This window comes from Vanessa atalanta, chromosome 5, assembly GCF_905147765.1.
Source record: "Vanessa atalanta chromosome 5, ilVanAtal1.2, whole genome shotgun sequence".
In the NCBI taxonomy this organism is placed as follows: domain Eukaryota; kingdom Metazoa; phylum Arthropoda; class Insecta; order Lepidoptera; family Nymphalidae; genus Vanessa; species Vanessa atalanta.
In genome coordinates this window covers 11,857,513-11,875,967 of record NC_061875.1, presented here as the reverse complement: position 1 = coordinate 11,875,967, position 18,455 = coordinate 11,857,513, and the positions used below count along the sequence as shown (strand labels likewise).

Here is an 18,455-nt window from a genome sequence, read left to right as displayed (position 1 = left end):
AAACATTTGTATCCACTCACTTCGTGATCAAATCTTAAAACTTTTCTTGTTCTTCAACTCTAAACCTTCATTCAATGTCATTATTTCAATGACACGGAACCTTCATGTGTTCGAATCGCTCTTGGCATTATTTTATTAAATTTAACATACATATGAACAACGTTAACCTTCACGTCATCGTTGCCTGGTTAAAATCTATTAAGTATATTTTACGTATTACGCAAACAGTTGAGATAAATTCTGTATGATTCTGTTCACGACAGCTATGTCATAACAATTGGTTCTTAGTACGTTTAGTTTAAATAATATTGAATGATTCAAAAGTTCTGGCGTAATTATTTAATGTGAAGGTCAGGTACTGCGATCGAGAAGAAACGTTTGAGAAAATCCTTAACGTAGTGTGACCTCTATAACATTCAATTATATTTGTTTTTGCCTTTAGTTAAAATTCAAAATGTTAAAAAATTTTTAAAACATGTTCCTCTAACTATCATTCAATTTATCTATAGAAAGCTCTAAACGGATTTATACTAACAATAGGGATTTTTTGCTAACTGGTATGCAACATCAGCTAGTCTACCGCAGCATTACTTTGTGTTGTTGTGTTTTAATTTTAAGGGTAAGAATTCCAGTCGTATGGTGAGTAGAATGGCTTAGTGGACGTGATTTGCACGTGCATATGATTTATTAACGTTGTAAGGAATAATTCTTGCTTCTTAAAGTGAGAATGTTTATGGTTAGTGGTGAGTGTCAAGTGGTCCATAAGTTTTGAGTTTGCAATAATGCAATCTTTAATAAATGTTATCTTAAATAAAAATATGTAATCTTTCGTTTTAGATGATCTTCACGCAACCGCAACTTCGGCAATCATTTAAAATAATTCGATGTCAATAAGTAAAGCCGGATCCACACAAATCAACACCAACAGCTGATCTCAGCAATCACAAGCCAAACCAAACAGCCATAAATCTATTCTTAATTTATAATCATCATTACTGCAACGTTTTGTTAAAGAGAATAAATCTTCCATATTTATTTATTTCTTTTGCAAACGAAATGTGTGACGATTTTTTTGCAAGTTGTATTTTTGGATGTGATCCAATGCGTTTGCGGTTTTATCGTTGGAAAATAAACATAATTTGTAGACTTTTATGTTATTTTGATGACTGATTGATTAGTTAAAATAAATAAGCTATTTTCTTTGTACGCTAGTTTCTCTAGTCAGTTGGGAGTAAAACTCGTCCTATCACTAGTAAAACAATAATAGTATCGACAATAATGAATTACTAGGATCTTGGCCAATTCTGGGCACAGTGACTATTCTCAAAGGACTTTAGTCAATTGAATAGGAGATTATTTGTACGCAATTGTGTGGAAAAATAGTGGTATTTTTCATAAAGAAAGCGCTACCAACATTGGGAACTAAGATGTTCTTTGTGCCTGTAGCTACACTGGCTCACTCGACCTTTAAACATGAGTTATCTTACGACTGATCTGATGAATGGATGGTAACTGCCCAAATAGACCTTTCGTACTACTAATAGTAGTAAGTATATTAAGATTTGTATAAATCTATGTATAGAAAAGTTTTCTAATTAAAAAATAAATATAAATACAAAACAATTTGTGTTCTACTTATCATACTAAATTCAATTTCGCATAAAAATATTAAACCAAATTTTTTTTTTTTTTTTTATAATTCTGATGATGATAATACCTGTAATGTCGTTATTCATTGTCATAATTATCTGTGTGTATGAAGTTGGGAGTAAGAAATTTGGAATAAGATAAATATCATATTATATATTGTAATGAATAAAGGGATCGAGGGAGGATTAAGAAGGCGGGAAAATTTTGTGCTAACTTTTCTCCTATATAAAAAGAAAGATTCTCAGTTAATTCGTACCACTTCATACTAAACATCGATTAAAAACTTTTGAAATGGATCTTCAACTGCACTTTAAAGTATTAACTTAATTAGAATCCATTAAGTAGTGGCGGTAATTATTATTCAAGGCAAACTTTATCTTCGAACTATCTACTATCAAGTCTCGCTGCAAAGTTAAATTCATTTTTATATCCTCCTTGTAGAATCTAGTGTAGTGTAGTGTAGTTACCAACTTTCAAAAAAATAACATTTTTATAAATACATCGTTTAAGCGAATTCATCTGCGTAGTCTTTGATTATTCAAAGACTTCGCAGATGAATTCCTTTGGACACCTTGGTACAATTTAGAACCCTTTTAAGAATGCATCTGACTGTAGACCTACGGAACAAAGTATATTGGAATGAAAGTATATTAACAATATAAGCAAATTGTTGTCCTCTTTACAATTATGTTTCTATTTTTAGAAATACATATTCCTAATCTTACTTCTATTACGAAAAAAAAGTCTTAATCCAATTAAAAAAAACACCACGCAAATGATATTTATTTTTATATTGGCAACATTCCAATATAAGGGGTACAGTATCACCGAATATGGAAATGAAGATTTTATCACTTACTCGTACGATCTTTCCTTCTTTACTTAATTTAGTCGGCAAATCCAATCTCCTTAAAAGGCGCTTGGATATATAAAACCCGGGACCAGAAACTGTGTGCACTATGTGGATTAGAAACAATTCTAAAACTATTTAGGAAATGAATAGACGATAAAATTCCCACGAATGAAACGATCGTCTCAAGGCTTTTTCGTATGCATTATTGCACAAATTAAAGAACATTGTGAGAAAAAACGCTTCTTTACAGATCTTGCTTAATTTCTGCGATGGTAATTTTATCTGACTAAAATTACCATTTGAATTTAATAAGCAAAATGTATTTAATTTTTTTATAATAAAGATTATCATGTAATTCCATTTATACGTGCAATTATCTTTCTGAATATATAGTGACGTCGTTTTCCAAAATATTAAATTAACACACGTGAATTTTAACTATCACCTTGAACTATTAACAAAACAGCAGGAATATATTTTATGACCATGTCACGAGGCCAAACATCGTAACTTGTAATAAGAACAAAGCGATTGAAACGCGGTGGACTGGATAACAAGATTTGTTCTGTCATGTGCGACTCGAATGTAGGGCAAGTGGGATTAGATGCATTCTAAGGACAGTGCATAATGCAGAAGATTTATTTTATTGTTACTTAAAATTGTCGTAACTAACTCTGTTTAATATTCTGTTTAATAATTTCCGTGGGTTCGAATTTTAACGTATATTTATACTTCATCTCAATTGCTTGATTTTATGTATAAAATCCATCTCGTACTAAGTAAGAAAAACATACCGAAAAAGCTAGCGTGCTTCGGAATATATTCCGGCTCATGTTAAACGGAGCGTAGTGGAGCGGAGTGGTGGATAAGCTACTCTTTAGGAGGAACAGGGGCCTTAGTCCAGTAGTTTGACATTTATGGGCTGTTACTTAAGCACATATTGGTATATACTTGTTTATGAAAATAACAATAATTTTGTATGGGTAGTGAATATGCCAACACTCGACAAACTTGTCTATAAATAGTCGAGCTTACTCTCGTAAATATGTCTACGGAAAGATTTGTACCTAAATAAATAGTATCACTGTAGTAGTATTTACACTATATATAGAAAACATCTTCGGGCTTTGTTATAATTTTATTTTAATTTACACCTAAAGAAGATATTTTAGAGTATCAATAGGTATTCGGATTCTATCTCGACAATTAATTACTAGAATCAAAATGCTTTATTTAATAAATATTAGTTGACTTATGTTAAATGTTATAAATGTTATATATCATACAAAATAAAATGCATAATTCTTGGCCTGAGAGAACTATGCTGTAATCGACTAATAGCATGGATAAATGCAAATGAACGCTTCCATATAGATGCAGATTTTAATCACGACGTTATTCATAAATATTGTGTCCGTACAGCTTGTAATGCAAATGAATTCTATCAATTACATTCTCCGTAGATTATGCTAAGGATAAGATCTAGTGGCATGTGATTGTACGGTGGGATAGACTCAATATTGCGCACACGATTAAGATCTTTAACATAAACAAATAATGACTAAGTTGGCATGAAGCAAAATATGTTAGACATGAGAGAATATTGTTGACGAATGTTGACGAGGATTAAGAGAAATGATCAGTAAACACGTACATGGAGTCGTTGAACCTTCTGATGGCGCCGGCGCAGCATAGTCTCCGCGCATACCAATTGAGCGCATCACAGATGCCATGGGAGTTAAGAATTTATGTTAACTTGCTTTGTTCTGGTTTGAATAATAACTATAACTGTCATCTATATTTGTACAAATATAATTAGGAAGATAAAGCAGTCGATGTTAATTGACTAGGATTCGATATTTAGAATATTGCGTTAAGTAATCGTTTATAATTTATAATGACACAGATAACGTTTTTAATAATAAAGTATATCTTTTAAAGCTGTTTACTAAATTCGATTAAAATTGTAATTTAAAAATGGATTACATTGATTATTATAAGAAAATACTTAAAAAAACATAACTATAAATTAATTTGTCCTGACTGACTATTAACGCATAGCCAAAACTACTGAGCACACAGCTGTCAGAGACCCTTCATTGAGTACACAACTTTGATACAGGAGGTGTGAAATGGGTCGCGAAACCTTTGTATGACTTTTATATATTTACCCGTACAAAGTCGACACGGCCACGAGCTTGTTGTTCATATTATTAATGCTACAAATTCAAGTAATAACTGGAAACCACAATAGAAGAAAATTCGGTAATTAACAAATGAATGACGAAAAATTTTAAAAAATTCAAGTTTAAACTTTATGTATATATAATAGAATTTACGTATTTTATTACTCGTTCGGTATTCGTGAAATAATGCTTTACAGTGCAATTTATGGATTTTATCAATTCATGACAGTGACAGCTAATTGTGAACTGGTTTCGTCCGGTCTTTATTTACTTAAAATTTTTCTTCATTTATTTTAGTAGAAGGTACCAAGTGTCTTGCAAGACTTGTTTGGTATGTTGTTGTTGAATAACATAATTTTAATTTGAAAACTTTATTCGACAACCATTTTCATTGAAAATGATTTTCTCAGCTCTGCTTTAAACTGTAGAGATATTTTTTGTTTAAGCCATATTGATATTCTTATTCCATTTAATAATTGTCATTTTTTTATCAGAATTACATGCGACTCATAGTGACTCATTCAAATGAATAAAAAAAGCCAATTAATTTTTATTTCTTAATAAATTTATGTCTTATAGTTCAAGCCGGTTTAATTTCTTATTTATTTCATGGACATTCATACGTACAATAGAAAGACAGTATGAAGTTACGCTCTAAAACCCGTATTACAAAACATTATTACACAATAGTTTAGTCTAGATGTAACTACAATCATTGCCGGTACTTAACGTCATCACGGCCTCCATAGACAAGTATTAGTATTTAATACGTAATAATAATAAGTGGAATTTATCGCATAAACGAAATATATTTTGTAGTGCGATAAATCAATGTCAAAACGATGCAGCGATATTGATCCCACGTTTTTAGGGAGCGTCTTATTATTCTATTAATCAGATACTTTATCTTTAATATTTCTTTAATAAATTAAAAAGAGATGTGTTTTCTGTTTTTGTTTTTTTTTTTACTTTTGTCTCCAGTGATTGTATCTAAGCATAGATTTATATTAACTTAAATTATAAAAAAATCTATATAGTAATATTGTTTATATATTTGCTAGATTAATAAAATAAAAAATATATTAACTTGAGTAGATGATGGTTTCAATAAAATTTAAATTAAAAAAAATAATAAAACCACAATACCCCTAAATAAAAATCAATTCATCTAAAAACATAGATACACATTACACAGATACACATTAAACTTATAACACCTCTAAAATGCACCCTATTATTGCATCCGAGGTTAACATATTAAAAAATATATGTAATTAATTGATCAATTAAGTCAATTTCTATTGTTCTACGACTCTAGGTAAAAATAAAACAATATCCAATTATTGATATTCGTTCGCCTTTAGATCTAAGGGTTAAGGACAGATAGGCGCGCCGCACTTTCTTTTATTAAATGATATCACTGCGGCGTCTTCGGCGAACATAATGGCGTACTCTGATTGTTTTGTAACGTATAACATTGTTGGTTTAAGAAAAAGGTTTTTAATGGAAATTGTTAAAGTTTTAACTGGTTTTACGATAATTAAGTTACATCTTAATTATTAGAAAAGCGAGCCTGACGGTATTATGTAGTAGGTATATTCTTCGAAGAGTATGCTGTGAATTACATGATCTTATGGACCATGCGACCTCGGTATAGTTCGGTCCATTAACATCCTTATAATTCGTATGGAGTGCGTTTTTATTTTCAGATGAATTTGAATAGGACTTACTATAGTCCTAAAGGTATCTTCCTGGTTTATTGTGGTTATGGCATTAGTTACCATGTATGAAATAGTTTTCTTCCAGATATGTAAGATGATGTAATAATTAACTAATTATTATATTAAAACCATATACAATCAAGCATGAACACTAATAATCATCATAATCATAAAGATTTAATTGCTTATACCACATCGATATTGAGTATTTTATTCTAACGCAATTTTAAGTCAATATCGTTTACGGACTGAACACAACGTTATATGGGATTAAAATCTCCAGCGGTTTTAGCTTTGATAAATATATAGGTCTCGGGGATTAGTATACAATACAGGATTCTGTAACAAAGTTACTTTGTTATTATTATATTATTGCTAAAATAATAACAGCGATGTATAATAACGGGACGGGCAGCCACTGAGGGAAAATAAAGGTGTCCAAATGAAGTTCGTTTTTCTGTCTTATGTCATCTATTCTCTACATTAAATGCAATATACTTAATAAATAAAAATAAAGTGCCGTTGAATTGAATATGTTATTCTTGAAGTAAGGTTCGTAATGAGAACGTGGACTATTGCAAGTCATAAAAGTGCAAGGGTGACATCGTTCGATGAAGCCCCTTTAATAAGCAGGGACTTTGAAATATTCAATGATAAAAATAATTTAACAAATAAAAATTAAGTTGTTTTTTTTGTGTAAATGCGTTTATTTATTTGAAAATAGTATGTTGATTCAATAAATTAAATTAAATGATCCGCAGCGCTTCGTCAGTGTAATGGTGATGACCACTTACCACCAAGCAGCCGCTGCCTAAATTTCTGATAGAAATAAAAAAGAAAAAACACATAAATAATTTTAAATTTCCTCAATATAATTTATTTACACAATTTTACGATCGCTTGTAACTTAATAAAATACAATTTAATTAATTACGTAACTTTCAGCTAGGTATATACTAACATCCTATTTATATCTCGTGGAGTCATATAATATCGTCAGGATGACGTTATGATCGGATGTGCGCCAGGTAAGTGTATTTATAAACCAGACTGAAGATACACACGTTTTGTCAGTTTAAAATTATTCAACGCCTCCTTGGTCTAGAAGGTTGTTGTTACTCGTTTGACGTAAGCACTATTTCATCCTAGAGCCGTGGTAATTACAGATATATTACAGTCAAATACTAGGAAAATAGTCAGGGTAATTACCCAAGTAATTACTTGGGCGAGACAGAATCCATAGACTAAAGCGCGTATAGCAGTTAGTATTAATAATATAAATTAGCAATAAGGTTGGATTTTTTTTATTTATAGAATTTATTAACATAAGAATTGATAACATTAGTTACTGTATAAATCTTGGCCGTGTGGAATGGTGGCAAGAATGCTGGCAGCATTTCCCCGTTGAATCGCAATTCCGATCCTCGGCTAAAAACGAACCAGCCCTCCTATCACCAGTGGAGGCAATAAAGCGAGGTGTTATACTTTTGATGAAGCTTTTTGCACCATTACTCCTAGGGCCAAGTGTTTCGACAGCAAATGGGACAAAAACGAAATTAATTTATCTTTTAAATTGTTAGATTAACCATTATCATCATCAGTTCATCCTTATGAAAAAGTATTCGATAGATTTAAAAAAAAATAATCTCATATTTAGATCGATCAAATTCTTTCGTTTCTTCGTTCGTTGTACTCAAAATTAATTTAAATATGAGGTTGTGAGGAGCTTTATGGCCCTGAATGACACAGGAAATAATTTGAAGACCCACAGTATTAGTATACACGAACGGTAAAACATTCATAGGTATATATATTATCACTTGGCTGACTTCCTAACGTAAAGCGTAAATCAAGTCTCGGCGAATACATCAGTAAAATTTATTGCAAGATCAAAAATAGATATAATTTTTAAACGTTGCAGAAGAATGCAATTAATTTTAATTACTAACGATACTTTGTAAAACTTTCTTCAACGTTGTAAAATATTTTTTAATAATTTATGGCATATAGATTTATATTAAAAATGTATTCTTTCGAGTCCTGTGGTAGCGTTTTTTCGATATTACTATCAGAATTATGAGCACGAAGCAGTTCCAGTTGCCGAGTGCATTGATAATAACGCGAGAAGAATAAAATTAACGGACGAATGGTAGATTTCATTCCCTTTGTCACTAACTCATTACATGATGTTACAAAAGTCATATATTAGCCGAATGGTCGCTTCGTCTCTGTCTAGACGTCTTCTCCTTGCAGTTTTCAATTGGGCATCACCAATGTCCCCTACGATATTACTCGATTTTAAGGCACTAAAACACAGATTGACAAATCGCATTAGCCGTCGTGTGTTGATACTAATACAACGATGCAATGCTTTTATAATAATAGGATTATGATTAGTTAATAATATATATATAATAATATATATATAATAATAATAATATTAATAGAATTTGATATTAGATTATTTTTCGTATAGCCTAAATATACTTTAACATTTAATAACATATAACACTTGTTTTGAAGGATATCATCATAAATATGATGTTACAAATCACTGGTTCCAAATTACAGTGATTATTAATATTGATAAAAAATTGCAAGTCAGTTGCGTCCCGTATTAACGACACTGGTAAAAAAATATATCTTACTGTACATTTTTTTCGTCTTAAAACATATTATACAGGAAATTGACGTAATAAATAATGAAGTTTATTTAATTTATAACGAACCGATGTTGCAAAAAGCTTTTAATCATTTAGTCTTAACGATCAGTAAAATTCTAGAGCGTCTACGTTTAGTCTAATTTAATTTATAGATTTTTTTATACTGTTTTAAAAAACACACATCTATAACAGATATATAAGAACATTATTTGGGATTTATTTTTGTAGATATTGTGTATGGGTTTTCTTTGGTCATATTAATAATTTAAAAAAAAAACAGGAATCATGGCCACCGACGTCTAAGAGCCGGAAACTGATTTTTTATAAATGTTATGTACACAAAAACTATTTAATGAATTTAAGTGGAACTTCACATACATTTTATTCAAAAAAATAAATGCGTTTAAAATGCTATCATATCGTCTACAGAATAACGTCAAAATTGCAAAATGTATGAGTTATAGATTAATTAACACATACATTCGTAGTAAACATTCCATATTATAATTACGTACCACTGAAAAATGCAATCCTATTACGAACACTATCATTGTTTACTCGTTACATTTCCTGTGAGCTGTATCAAGCTTCCTCTGACCACATCAAAGTTAAAAAATTCCATACGTTAAATATTTTATGGCTCACGCTTTTAAGATAAATTAAAATAACAAAAACGCCTTAATTGTTATTTATGTTCAAATTATCGATAAGCTCTTTGAGAAATGAAAATATATAATTTAGATCATATAAAATGAAGATATTTTCATCTATCGTATAAAATACGCGGATTGTTTTCGACTTGGCACAGTTACTTTAAATTTTCATGTTTCAAAGGATTTTAACTAAAGAAGGTGTGACTCGTACGATAAGATTTATTTGCAGTTGGTAGTCATGCAAAGTAAGGATGAGATTGTTGCGATTTTGTTACGTTTATATTTATAATTATTTGTGCAATCGCGTCTGAGTGGGTACTCATTCCTAATTTATTCTACCGTTAAACATTAATACTTCTGCTGTATTCCGATTTGAAGGAGGGACTAGGTACATCTACAAAGTTATATCTTAGACCCCATTGTCAGAGTGGCGTTGACGATGTCAGAAGAGGTTTTAACTTTACTTTTGTTAGTATCTAACGACCGCACCCTTCTCAGGACCTCGTATTATCACGCATCCCATTTGCTTTCTGCCTTTTTAAATATAAAATTAAACAAAGTATAGGCAGGTATTCTACTAATAAAGATAGGATTTTCTTTACGAAAATGAAACCAGATAACATTCAAGCAAGCGAAAATGTATAAAACTGATCATGATATGAAATGAAAAAGAATGGTCATACATGGTTTGGAACACTGCGTCTGGAAAAACAAATCCAGCTATATAATATTTTATATTTATTCGACTTTAATCAAACATACCTAATATACATATACTCTTTCCTAACATCTAAACGTTCCACTCATATCGATACCATATATTGAAAGTAGTATCAGTTTTAATTTGTCACAACACTATTTATAAACGAAGTAGATAGAGGTATAAAGAATCACTTATCATCACCGTGTTCATTCAATCATGGCAGCCGTTACGCTTTGTTAGCATATCAATATGTCGCCTGATACTACCTCTTATAGAAGTAAAGGGTTGCGTGAGTGAACAATGTTTTTTTTTTTAAATACAAGGATTACTACTAATACTTAATAGTTTGTTAATGGCGCAACTTTTTTGTAAACTTATTTATTTATTATTATATTATAAAAAATGATGAATATTATATATGTAAAATTTATTGTGAACTTACAGTTTAAAGATTTAAGATCATTTGCAAATAGTCACGGTTTTATTTTTTTAATATTATATTGGCTGTATATTTTATATATATATTAGTTTGATTTAAATGTTTATTTTAATGCATTAAAAAAGTTAATTTTACAGATTAGTATTAATCAGTTTCTTTATATTTTGTTCATTTGTTACACAAAATGAGATAATAGCGTCATAAAAATGTAATCGTAGCATACCTTTGACAGTCATGACATTGTTTTATAAATAAAAGTACATGATAATAATTACTTCAGAACACAGACTGTACATTGTTGGTATCTTTTACAACTAATAATTATAATGAAATTATTAAAAATATATTCTGCAATAATAAGTGGAAGATACGATTTTGGCTGTATATTCTTTTTATATATTAGTTTTTTTTCGGCAACAATAAAAAAAGAAATCAATGCAACTCAAATTAATCCATTATATCATGTCATCCACGTCTTAATCTATGATCGGGAGGCTGATGCTGGCTGCCTGCCGCATGACAATACAGACTATAATATTTTTCTTCGCTAACTATTAACTTTAAATATTTGGTCAAATGCAAATATTAGATTTAGCGTATATTTCGTTAATTGTTTTTATATATTAACTTATAATAGAGAGTTAGCAAGAGAAGTAGTTCTAATTTTTCAATATGGAACTGCCCATTTGCTCGTCCGTCTAACTATACCTATCATTAAAAAAATAATCTTGAAGGTATTCTATACAGAGTTGCATGTGTTTTAATTTTTTACTTGATTACAAGGCAGCCAAGGAGGTTTCATACCTAAGAGTTCCCAATATAAATTTTATATTAAGTAAATATCGTCTAAAAATATTATTTCCGTATTCAGAACTGTAGGCGCATATTTTGTTTTCATACCTTGACTGACGACACGATCTTATTTGTTTTCACTCAGTATTGTATGACCGACTGCTACACACCTACGTGCTTATAAACAATGATGTCATGTATAGGACACGCTTTATTGCGATGTTAAGGAAGCAATCTTTATATAAAACATCAGTACGTATCTAGCTGAACATATCCTTTGAGTAGGTAATGTATGGTTTAGATTTGACCCGGTGGTTTAGGTGGCCTTGCGGTCGGGAAGTAAATTAAATTATTTTTCACCCGGACGAAGTAAGGACTGGCAGCTATCAATATAAAAGTTAAAATGAAATTGTCGTAACTCGTAGCATAATTAATAATACATATATACTTTTTTTTACTTTTGTAAAACCAAGACGGTATTTTAAATATTCTAAAGTTCTTTATCTGGTTTGTAATGTCGACTGAAGATTTACATTGTTATTATTATTAAATTATTAAATCATGTCATAATCAATCATGAATCATCTGTTATATTTTATAAAATATAAATAAATGATTATAATAATATAAATAAGTAAATTGTTAATAATAGAGTATATTGTAAATAAAAGAGCAAAAGACAATATCAACTTGATTAATCCATCCTATATTATATATTTTTATTTCTCTCGCCCTCAAACTCGAAAATCTCAATACAAATTCATGATTAAACATGATTGCAAATGTCTCATTATCTTTTCAGGAAAACCTGCAAGTCGTGTGGATGTGATCGGCTGCAGCATTCCGTTTACCATGAAGAGCTTGGATCGGTGCGCGACCGGCTCGGTTTGCGGGAGTCTCGCGGGCACATTTCCTATGACAACAGTCCGCCCGGCCTCACCGCTAAACAGGTGACCAATCACCACCATTATATGAAAAAATAAGACATTCAGTTGAGCCATAAATATACTAATCAACGTAATATTCGGTTCTCGTAAGCAATGATCAATCAAATACGGATTACTTTTATCGTCATCCTTTAATTTACGGTCGCCAGTACCGTAATGAAGTTAAAAGCCACTTTTATGTATAGCTACGATATTTTTTTAATTATTTTACCAATGTAAATATAGGTGTTAAACCTAAACAAATATATATATATATTTATTTGTATAATAAACTTTTGCGAGGAAGCGAATATTTATATATTTTTTGAACAGTATTAGCAGCTTTAGAACTTTTTCTAGGTGCTGTTGTAAAACCGCATATATGCACTCACAAAAGATTTATGTAATTAATAACAAACATTTTTTTTAGAAATAAGATTGTTAATTATTCTTTAAAACTAAACATTGCAGACTGAACTATATTGGACAGCCTTGGCTGAACGAACTCCAAACGCAGTAGGTGGAGCCACTGGCCCCGCTGCGTGGCGTGCGTGGCGGACCAAAGCCTTAGCTACGCAGCTTCCAAAGCAAGACTTATCGCTGGCACACTGTAGGCACATAGACGACACCCACCGTAAACAATTTGAAGACTTCGTAGCTGCACGAAACGAAATTGCATTAGATATTGGTATGTTACTCTACAGCGCCATCTGTCGTACAATAGCTACAATACCAAATTAAGTAAACGAATATCTGTTACAGGACTTGCATGTCAACATCACGGTCCTTCCGTCGAATGTATGGGTTGTACTAAGACGATTCGTAATGGCAATGTTGTTATTCAGGCACCACGTATTAGTGAAGAGGTAAATTCACCCAATCGACCTAAATCCATTATTAAACCGTCATCATTTAATCTAAGACAAGAATCAGCGCCACCTATTAAAAAATTAGTATCAACCATTTAACATAGATGGCATTAGTAATTTTAAATTTTCTTTTACTACTCTCCGCTAGATAGCGCCATTTTTAATATTATATTTTTCTCCAGGCCTTATTTCATCCAGCATGCTTTACGTGTTCTGAATGCGACGAGTTGCTCGTCGAACTTGCCTATTGTGCTTTGGACGGTCGTCTCTACTGTGTTCGACATTATGGAGAGCGCCTCAAGCCTAGGTGTCATGCTTGTGATGAGGTATGTCTTTGTAAATATTTAAGTAAAATTTCGTAATAAGAATTTTTATTATAAATGTTTATAAATAACATTAATAACTAGTAAACTGTACATATATTATGATTTATTTAAATCTATAAAACCAGACTAACGCGCATTAAAACACAAATGTCAAACGAAAACTCATAAATTGTAATAGGCGGTTAAAACACAAATTGTATCACCAACACTGTTTACGTACACTTTAATAAAATATACATTATATTGATGTTACCGAATTCTGGCGCAGGTTTGTTGAAACTATCAAAATTCTTGCATTTAAACAAAACATCACGACTACAACATTATGACTATATTGATCGCAAACCAAAAATAAACCCATTATTATAAGCATAGCATACCTTAGATATGCAAGTAATAAATTATATCATTTTTAAACCTATCCCAATATATCCAAGAGATCATATGATTGATTTACTGCCAATTACTTTAGGTAACGATCGTGACTCATTGATGAGACAATTAGTGATGAATCATTGATCATTGCTTGCCCTTTTTAGAGTGTAATTATTCCATTTGAACACGGGAATACTAAATATATTGTAATTTAAATTAATGGCCATTTAAAATTACCGTTTACCATCAAACTATTAATTTCAAAGTAAATTTAATATTAATTTTTTTTTAAATATAATTCTTAAGAATAACACTGAAAAACCTATCTGTTGAGCTTAGATTTTTGTTAAAGAAACAGAGTTGAACCTGTCCCCTGTGTGTAACCGGAATGATCTGTAAGAAAACTATAAATTATTTCTATTAAATATCGGAATATTATCGATTTACAAATACAAATAGAACATGATGTGCATTTATCCCATAATGTTCGTATTCTTGATTCATTGTATAAAGATGCCAGACATATAAATAGAAATATCATTATAATAAAGCTATCATGCGGCCAATGAATTGAAAATGAGTATATGACACTTTCTTAACGGCTGTGTTCACAAAATTAGCAGAGTTATTCTGTAAAATACAACATTTGAAACTTGATGTTCGACGCAATTGTAAATATTATAATTAAGGCAATATCGCACGTGCGGTCATCTTACGATCGAGTTTTATCGCTCGTTTCGAATTTGTTATTCCAAAAAATGTCATCAACTGATGAAATATTTTGAAAAAAAATAACATATACCTACTTATTACGGGTTTTGTATTGTCTATACCTTTATAAAATCGTCTATAATTATTCTTTATCTATAACTAATAAAATATATCTTTCTATTATTACTTACTAAAATATTTTTCCTAAAAACCGTATTATTTTCTTAAAATGGTCGTTGACCCAGCACAGCACAATTATATTACCAAGAACAAATATATCGAAATCATATTTTAGTAGTTTTTTTTTTTAAAGAAATACTTTATGTAGATAGACTTTTTGTTGGTTTAATTACGCGAGACTGCATATTTTAGTTAAAATGCGTGAAGTTGGGTTCCTTATTATTAGTTCATTTTTAACTTGAACGACAAACAGACAGATATTACTACAATATTAAAAAAAAGAATGATAATTTTTTAACTTTATAATATTTACTTTATATTTGGTTATTATATTTTATGGGTTTTTATTTGTTTATTTGCAAGTAAATATTAGATGCAATATTAGATATGTGTCTTCTTCTAAAGTGCATCGAAAAAATACTACAATGCACATCACACAGACTAACACGTTGCGAGACACTGTGATAAAACACTACTGACAAGAATCATATAGAACCCAATATATAAAAAAAAAAAGTTTAAAATAAATAAATAACATGTAAACATATAACATATATATATATATAAATACATAATATATTTTCCATTCCTCAATATCAATACAGCTACTAAGAAACGGATGCACAAAATAATTCATCGGGAAGAATTTGACAGCATCTATTTAACTTGTTGTTTTGAAGTAAACACTCTATTTCGATATTGTATACGTAAAATTAATTATTTATGTATCCAAATAAAATGTTACGAAATAACCTCAGCTATTTCTGCCCGGAGCGTCTGTCTGACTGACATTTACCAGTTGATACTAAGTTAAGCTTCAGAATGAGACAAATCCAAACTAATATAAATACAAGAGTGACTATGTCTCCCTGTTGCGTTTTCGCTGTACCGCTGGACCAATTTTAATGATATTTAGTATCTTTAGTTAAATTCTAATAAATTAGACCACCTCTAGCTATAGGCACAGATCCTCAAATATATATATATATGTGATAACAGTTTATGGCAAAAAGCCTTCAGCTTGATTAAATATAGTATTTACATAATGATTGATCTTGATATAACTAATTATGTTGATTTTACTATGATCATATGATTTAATAACAAAGGACCTACTGGATAAAACTTTTTTATCTTTGCCGATCTTTATCTCATCATAATAAAAAAAAACCTATATTATCCATTGACTTGGTAAATATACTGAATTTATTCCTTCTTCACAGTTATTCTTTTATTATACGTTGATATTTTTAGATTAATTTCTCAACACATTATTAAAGTTACAATAAACTTCAAAAATGATCACTGTCGAGATATATGATATGTTCTTCTCATTATAATTACGTCGTTTATCATTTATATTAATATAATTATCATTGTCTTTTATTATATTCTAAATTAAATTACAGTTATAAGTGGTCACGGATTTGTGCCGCGAGCAATGACTAACCCTGATAGGTTAAGCTGGATTTAGACTACAGGGTTTAAAAGGCTACTTATTGTATATTTTGTTTATAAATACAATGTAATAAACATTTCGCATAAATGTTGAACAGGTTAACTATACAATTCGTGGTAAATCGGTCGATAAACAAACATATTTAAATTTTTTTAACGATATTAGAACTAAAGTTTATATTTCGCGATTATTTTATACAAAGTAGTACCTATAAAAAATCGTGTTAACTGTTATTGTTTAAACCATTAGAGGATGAAATGAATTTGTGCATATCACCACCATCACCCACTAATGAGCTCGACTGCCACCTTATTAAAACAGTTATAATTATTATTATTCAATTCCATTGCTTAATTCTCATATCGTTCTTCCAATAAGCGCCAAAACTCCCGGTTCTTTTCATCTTCCATCCTGATTCTGCCACCTTCTCAGACCATTGTTTCACTTGGCTAGAACTTAACGCTGCGTTTGACGATTCAATCAAATTTCTATAGATAAACTATTATGACTAATTAAACCGAATAAACTTAATGAGAACGAGGTCCACGAAAGGTCAGATATCTTTCAACATGTTTAAAGACACAAGTTTTCTGCCAAATTCCTAATACCTTAACAGCGAATATCGTATCGATTGATCTGATCGCGGATGTGAGAATAGGAACAAATCAAGGTGATATCTTTCATCGACACGTTCGTACGTGGTATGAAATAGAACGTGAGTGACATTGTAAATATTTGGCGCGTGAGGTTGCTCCCTAAGAATCTCTTATTCAAATCATTTATCCAGTATTGCTTCAGGATATGTCTATTAGGATTTTATTCTGAAAACATTATTTTAATCTGAAAATCTTTAAACAACCTAACGCTTGTTATCCTATCGTATTAGCGCCTTGGCCAAAATCTAAAATAACAGCTAAAAGCGCTTTAAGGTCAACAATGAACTAGTAGTTATAACTGTAAAACAATATTTAAATTCTTCCCTAAAACCAAAAGTGTAATTAAAAAATAAAACAATTCTTCAGTTAATTTTTTCGATACACTTCGTTAGATCGCCTTTAGTATATTATTGCTTTAATCAGATAACCTCTACGCGAGTTATCTGCTGATCATATTTTAACACTAAATTAAACATAACAGCCTAATTTACGACGTTCGAAACATTTTAGTATGCCAACAAATCATATCGTTTGACGCTAACCAATAATTTCCTATGAAAAGCTTCGCCGTTACGAAATTATTTCTCGTATACTGAATTCTTTATCAGATAACTTAGACAATACCAATTGCTTACATTGAAATTCGTCTAGGAATTAAAACGGCAACAGTAAATATAAAAGTTTGTAGATTTGAAATAATTTTTACAATTCAATGAATATTGGATTTTTGGCTGTAGTTTTAGGTAGTTATATTTTTTTTATAATGATGATGATGTCGTCCTGACTGATTACGGCCACGGCGGCAAATCTCACGGGAGATCCAGCTGTATAATAGTGAACTGTGTGCGCAAACACAGACGCTCTCTATTCTCTCACTGAAACGGAAAAATTCAGGCAACCAACGGCTTTACGTAATTTCCGAAGAACGGGAGTGTACAAACTTCCTACTTCCAGACTCCTGTTGCTGAGAATTTTTCGTCAGAAAAACCTAACGCATTTTTTATAATATCACGTATAAGTATCAGTTTGTACCTACCTATATGTAAGTCTATAACTGCACTGGCTTCTCTGATTTTATTTTAAAGTCTCTCTTTCAAAAGGATTGTCTAGAAGATATCCCTAATTAGCTATAAGAATGCCCTTTCTACTACACATAAATTAGTTCTAAGCATTTTCTGTACTATTTTCCTAGTGTACAATAAAATTAAAGTAAAAATACCTACGTTGTAGAAGGTGCTAGCAAAGTTTCCTGAGTACATCTAATTTTATGGTTTGTGCGTTTATGTTATTCAT

General features: G+C 30.5%; 1 protein-coding gene across 3 annotated transcripts in view; it reads left to right on the top strand.

Moving 5' to 3' along the window:
* LOC125064024 (four and a half LIM domains protein 2) overlaps positions 1 to 18,455 on the top strand; it is a 151,673-nt gene that overhangs the window by 90,154 nt on the left and 43,064 nt on the right. For all 3 annotated transcript variants that reach the window (XM_047670791.1, XM_047670789.1, XM_047670790.1), the window contains 4 exons: positions 12,463 to 12,610; positions 13,058 to 13,274; positions 13,349 to 13,452; positions 13,638 to 13,781. In XM_047670791.1, coding sequence (XP_047526747.1) covers positions 12,463 to 12,610; positions 13,058 to 13,274; positions 13,349 to 13,452; positions 13,638 to 13,781 — 613 coding nt within the window. The remainder of the gene's footprint in view (positions 1 to 12,462; positions 12,611 to 13,057; positions 13,275 to 13,348; positions 13,453 to 13,637; positions 13,782 to 18,455) is intronic.